This window comes from Chrysochloris asiatica, unplaced genomic scaffold (genome assembly GCF_000296735.1).
Source record: "Chrysochloris asiatica unplaced genomic scaffold, ChrAsi1.0 scaffold00530, whole genome shotgun sequence".
NCBI lineage: Eukaryota > Metazoa > Chordata > Mammalia > Afrosoricida > Chrysochloridae > Chrysochloris > Chrysochloris asiatica.
In genome coordinates, this window is record NW_006409048.1 from 319,622 (window position 1) to 325,980 (window position 6,359).

Sequence of the window (6,359 nt, forward strand, 5' to 3'; positions counted from 1 at the left end):
ACAGCTGATAGTTTTGAACTGCTGACCAACTCATAACCACTAGGTACCACAGCTCCTTTATACATGTGAAATGGGTTAGACCCATGTATATAGTAAACATGGCACTTGACCTTGAAAAGGGCATGAAGTTTGCTTGTGAAAGTGGACATTGAAAAGGTTGCAGCTAGTAAGTCATTGTGGGGAGTCAGAAGAACGTGTGAGGCTGGAAGACTGTCAGAACCTGTATTCTTTGGGTGTGGCTCTAACGCTGGGGCATCTGAGGGAACTGGGAGGCTGGGAAGAGTGTACCTGCTCAGAACTCCCAGGTTTGGTTCTCTGAGTTCATCCAATATTTGTGTAGTGTGTCTTGCAGATGCAATCGTGCATAATCAAATGGAAAAGTCACATGTTGTTCTTTCAAATTAAGGAAACCTGGTGGTACACTGTGTTAAGTATTGGGCTGCTAACAGAAACGTAGCAGTTTGGCAGTTCGAACCCACCAGTTGCTCTGTGGATGGAAGAAGAGGTAGTCTGCTTGCTTGAAAATTCCAGTTTTGGAAGTCTGATAAAGCAGGTCTGCTCTGTCCTGTAGAGGCCTCTGAGTTGGAATTGACCCCATTCAGATTACAAACCCACTGCTGTTGTGTCGATTCCCTCTCATACTGGTCCTACAGGACAGAGGAAAGTGCTCCGTTGGGCTCCTGGGACTTAGGTGATGGCCTCTGACACCCTTCTCCACCCCCATGCAGTCCCTGGCCCAGCCCTGATACCCTTCACCCTCAACTTCACCATCACCAACCTGCACTACACGGAAGACATGTGGCCGGGCTCTGCCAAGTTCAATTCCACAGAGTCAGTCCTACAACAGCTGGTGAGAGCCTCCTACACTCATTCCTCTTTTCCAACTTCTTCTGCATACTCCCGTAGCCTCCCTGCTCCACTTTCTGGGATTTCAGAGTGCTTAAAATCATGAGTGCAATAGGCAGACAGTCCCCACTTCAAAAATCGGCACTCTCAGTGACAAATGGTGGTTTTTGAAAATTAAACAGACAGCTGAGTGGACTAGGGAGTTGTTTTATTAAAATCATTTACGGTTGTAAAATTGTTCACCCACTTCCTCTCCTTCAGTTCAAGCCATTGTTCGCCAACACCAGTCTCGGTTCCCTCTACGCCGGCTGCAGATTGAGCACGCTGAGGTGAGGATCTCCTTCTGGGCTGCCTTGCGATGGATAACTAGGTGTGGGCCAGGGTGGGGCCAGGGAAGCACCTAGGGGTCACTTGAAGGAGGCACTCACTCTCAGAGGCTGCCTTACTTGTACTGCTGTAACAGAAATGCCCCCATGTGAACAGTTTGAGTGAACAGAAACTTTATTTTCTCACAATTCAGAAGACTGATGTTAATTGCTATCAAGCAGGTTCCAACCCATAGCGACCCTTTATAGGGTTTCCAAGGAAGGGCTAGTACGCTTGAACTGCCGACGTTGTAGTTCAAACCAACTTTGCAGTCCAGCACATTAGCCCACAGTGCCACATCAGAAGACTAGAAGACAGAATTCAGAGAACCGGTTCTTTTCATAGGGCATGCTTATCTCTGTACCTATATGGCTCCTTATAACTTAGAAGTGATTACAGTTAGTCAAACCCTACACTGATCCTAAGGAGCTCTGGTAGCATAGTGATTACGAGTCAGGCTGCTAACCTCAGGGTCAGCAGTTCGAAACTACCAGCCGTTCCACAGGAGAAAGATGAGGCTTAAGACTTACAGTTTCGGAAACTCCATACAGAGTCACTTTGAGTCAGAACCAACTTCACAGCACATCACCACCAACAACTTACTGATCTGGCCTCATCTTCATACTGACGAAAATCCAATTCCCAAATAAGATTACAACTGCAGGTTTCGAGGTCAGGACTTGGATACATTTTTTGAAAGGACACAATTCATTCCATAGCACGGCCCAACCCTATACTTGTACAACCATGATAGTGATCCCCTTCTTATATGTTGTCCCCTTGTGCTTCACTTGCCTCCCCCTTTTCCCAGCCTGGGGCTGGCCCTGTATACAGCCGTGTTGTTGTTAAGTGCTGTCAAATCGACTCTGGCTCATAGTGACCTCCGTATAGGGTTCCAGAGGAGCAGCTGGTGGATTTGAACTGATGCTACAGTGCCATACCAGGAGTATACTGCCCTGTTGTTAAGTGTCATTGAGTCTCATCTGAACCATATGGACCCTGTATAGGGTTTCCGAAGAGCTTCTGGTGAGCTTGAACCACCGACCTTGAAAGTTCAAACTGATTTGCAGTCTGGCATATTAACCCACAGCGCCACACCAAGACTCCTATACTGCCCTTTGTTGTTGTTGTTATGTACCGTGGAGTCGGTTCCAACTCATAGTGACCCTGCACAGGGTTTCCAAGGCTATAAATCTTTGCAGGAGCAGAACACCTTATCTTTCTCCCACGGAACCGCTGGTAGATTCAAACTGCTGACCTTGATGTTGTCAGCCTGACTCGTAACCACTACACTACCAGAGATCCTTATACTGCCCTAAGTCAATCTAAATCCAATTAGGTAGTCCAAGTTACAAGACCTGAATGCTCTACACTTAGAAGAGTTGCAGCTGTTAAGTGCTGAAAAGCTTGTCCCACCTCCTAGCAATCCTGTCCAATCGGGTGCCATCCTCACAGGCCTTGCTATCTTTGAGACTATTGTTACAGCTACGTGTCAATCCAGCTAGCTGAAGAAACTGCACTCCAGGGGGGCCCTCTTGGAAATATGAGTGATATTCTCTTTGGACTTGCAGTGTAAACTCATGTACAAGGAACTATACCATTTCTCAACGAGGAACCGATAGATTTCTTTCAAGCCTCCCCCTCAAGGATGTTTAGAAGTACTTTAGCTTAGAAATTAATAGCTTCTCAGGCTTATCATGTATAAACTCATTTTCTTGCAAAGGCAGCCATGCAGCTCATGGATACAAGTAAGACTTCAACACATTCATGTGTTCTTGCTGTTAGGCATCACTGAGTCAGTACCGACTCATAGCAACCTTATGCACAACAGAACGAAACACTGTCTGATCCTGCGCCAACCTCACAGTTGTTACTACACTTGAGCCCATTGATGCTGACACTTTGCCGATCCATCTCGCTGGGGGTCTTCCTCTTTTTCTCTGACTTTCCTCTTTTTCTTCTTCGCCTTACCAAGCATAATATCCTTCTCCAGCGACTGGTCCCTCCTGACAATATGTCCAAAGTATGAGAGATGAAGTTTGGCCATCCTGGCCTCCAAAGACCACTCTGATTGCACTTCTTCCAATACAGATCTGTTGGTTCTTTTGGCAGCCCATGGCACTTTCAATATTCTCCTTCAACACTATAACTCAAAAGCATCAGTTCTTCCTTATTCACTGTCCAGCTTTCACATGTGTATAAAGTTATTCATGAGGGCTGGGAAATCAGAATGAATGATTACAATTACAGTGCTAGTTAGCTGACTAGAGTCCAAATCGTTAGACTTCGGGATTTTGCTTTAACAAGAGATCTCAGGAGGAGGGCTTAACCATGATTTGAACTTGGAAGCCCCTTGCATCCAGTGTTTGAAACTGACATGGGCAGGTGAAGTTTCAGTGGCCTCTGAGGCACTAGAGAGAGTAAGGAACTAGAGAAAGATCCCTTTACCTCTGTCTTCTCCCAGTAAGTTATCAGAAACTGAGGGCTTATATGTGAAATGCTTACCTTGGCTTCACACAATAAAAGTCAGTGCAAGGTCAAAGACTAGTATGTTCTGCCTTTAAGAGATTTGCCAAATGAGACATCTTTTCTTAAAGATTAGAAAGTAGGGACTATGTATTTAGACTATGTCTCAAATTCATAGATAATGCGGTGTCTTTGATTTTTGTTGTTGTTGTTGTTGAGAATGTTCACAGAGAAACATACAGCAGTTCAGCAATTTCTACATGTAGAGGTACAAGGATGGTTCCGGTTCTCCCTTGTAATGTTCTCTGGCAGCACAACTGGTTCACCTCCCAGGTCATCCCTTCAGACCTGGCTTGTCCGGCTGCCCCAGGGAGATGGGAATGCAGGACCTGGCAGGTAGGTGCCAGGTGAGGGGCCTCTACTCCACAACTGCTCATGTTCACTGCTCAGGTCAGCTCAGTTTCCTGAGAGCTGAGTCGTGTCTGTTGAGAACTGTTGTTTGGTCTTTGTAGACTGTGCAGGTGGCCTGTAAGTAGTTATTTGGTAATTAGTTCATGAACACCTCCAATGTACCTGGCACCGGGAATGGGTATTATAAATCAGTCATCTCTGAATTCTACAACACTCCAGCCAAGCGATGGCTGCATTATTCACAGTGTGCAGCTGGGACAACTGAGTGTCAGAAAAGTTGTATGGTTATTCAATGACAGAGCTAGGATTGGTACTATTCATTGTCTGACTCTAAAACACCCACGGATCTTCCATAGCCCAAAGATGCCCCTTCTTCTGTGGTTAGCTCATATCTGGGCCTGCAGGGCTGATTAGCAAGCATCCACACACAAGTGGGCTTGGAAAATGTTGGTCTGCCATGGACGCCTTTGGACCTGTCCACATTCCTATGTCCTTCTCTCCCCAGGCCTGAGAATGATGCAGATGCCAGCAGAGTGGATGCTGTCTGTACCCATCATCCTGACCCTTCAGGCCTTGGGCTGGACAGAGAGCAGATCTACAGGGAGCTGGACCACCTGACACATGGCATCACTCAGCTGGGCCCCTACACCCTGGACAGAAACAGTCTCTATGTCGATGGTGGGTGGTTGTAGTAATAGCGGTCTCCTCCTATCCCCCAGGTGGGTCCTGTTGCTGCTGTGGCTAAGCTCTGGCCAGAGGTTGCATTCTTGTATGCTTCTAGATTTCTCCGTCTCACTCTTTCCTTTGTAAGCTTCTGGTTCACCACCTAGGGCTAAATCACACACACACACACACACACACACACACACACACACACACACAGGTGAACAGTCAGAGAAAGGTTGGAAGGAAAATGACCTCCTGACCCAAGGATGCCCCCTTGGAGCCTTCCCAATGGCCTCTCCATCCCTCCCTAAACCTTTTCAAACATTCCTCATTCTTATTTTACTCACTCTGCAGGTTATACCAGACCAACTTTGACTCCCTCCTCCAGTGGTAAGTGTTCAAACCTCAGAAGACCATGTCCCGTTGCTCCCAGTGGGGGTAGTTGGTCCTTCTTCCCAAACTCTAGGACCCAGGGAATGAAGAAAGCCCTGGGACCCTGGTCATCCACCCCTGACCTCTGCAGTCTGTGTTCAGGCTGAGAGTCAAGGCCCCTCGTCTCTGGCATCTCCAAGATGCTGGGGCTACATCATTTCTATTTCTTATGCTTCCTCCTCAGTTGCTGTACCTGTCACACTCTCCTCAGGAACACCAGCCACTCCAATCCCCTACTTCAGCCCCACAGGTAAGAACATGCTGTCTGTGGCCCCTTCCTTCCGAATCACACGTCTCTGGGCTTGACAGCTGAAGCAAAAGTATCATGTGCAGGCAGGTCAAAGCGAAGGGATGTGTGGGGAACATACATTGGTCCTTGAGACCAATCCCTTGCATGGACTAACCCAGCTTCATGCCTGGGATTGGTGAGCTTTGACTCAAGGTTTATACTTCTAGACTAGAGCAGTAACTCAAGACACTCTTTGCCTTCTGCTAAGACGTATCAGTTAAGGAGCTCTGGTAGCGTAGTGGTTATAAATCGGGCTGTGAACCACAAGGTCACAGTTCGAAACTACCAGCTGTTTCGCGGGAGAAAGATGAGGCTTTCTGCCCCCATAAAGATTTACGGCCTCAGAAATCCTGTACAAGGTCACCATGAGTCAGAATCAACTCCACGCACATAACAACAATAAAGACATATCAGTTAGCTTTTATCGCATAACAATCTACCCCAAAATTTAGTGCCTTAACCAGAGATGGAGGCAGAGATGATGACATGGAGAAACAGAGCAGCTGAGGATTCTAGACTTCTGGAAGGAGAGGGGCTGTTTGTTGGTGGCCAGGGGGCAGGGTGTGACCTTTGACTGTTTGAATGATTGTATATTCCTGAGTGTTTTGATGCACATCCAAAAAAATTAATAATAAAAAAAACACACAAGGGAATAGTAGTAAATACTATTGAATGATGAAGCATGCAGGGGATTATAATCATTGCAGTGAAACAAAATGATGTTCCCCATGTAAACTATCACTCAATTCACAATAAAAACTTTTAAAAATTTAGTGCATTTAAAAAATATTTATATACCAGGCAAAAACGATGACATGGAGAGATGGAGCAGCTGGGGACTTTAGACACAGAGAGGAGAGGGTCTGTGTGCTGACAACTGGGG

General features: G+C 46.5%; 1 protein-coding gene across 1 annotated transcript in view; it reads left to right on the forward strand.

Annotated features, from left to right (window-relative positions):
* MUC16 (mucin 16, cell surface associated) overlaps positions 1-6,359 on the forward strand; it is a 179,502-nt gene that overhangs the window by 92,500 nt on the left and 80,643 nt on the right. The window contains exons 22-26 of the mRNA XM_006877563.1: positions 729-850; positions 1,108-1,175; positions 4,012-4,074; positions 4,595-4,767; positions 5,372-5,437. Coding sequence (XP_006877625.1) covers positions 729-850; positions 1,108-1,175; positions 4,012-4,074; positions 4,595-4,767; positions 5,372-5,437 — 492 coding nt within the window. The remainder of the gene's footprint in view (positions 1-728; positions 851-1,107; positions 1,176-4,011; positions 4,075-4,594; positions 4,768-5,371; positions 5,438-6,359) is intronic.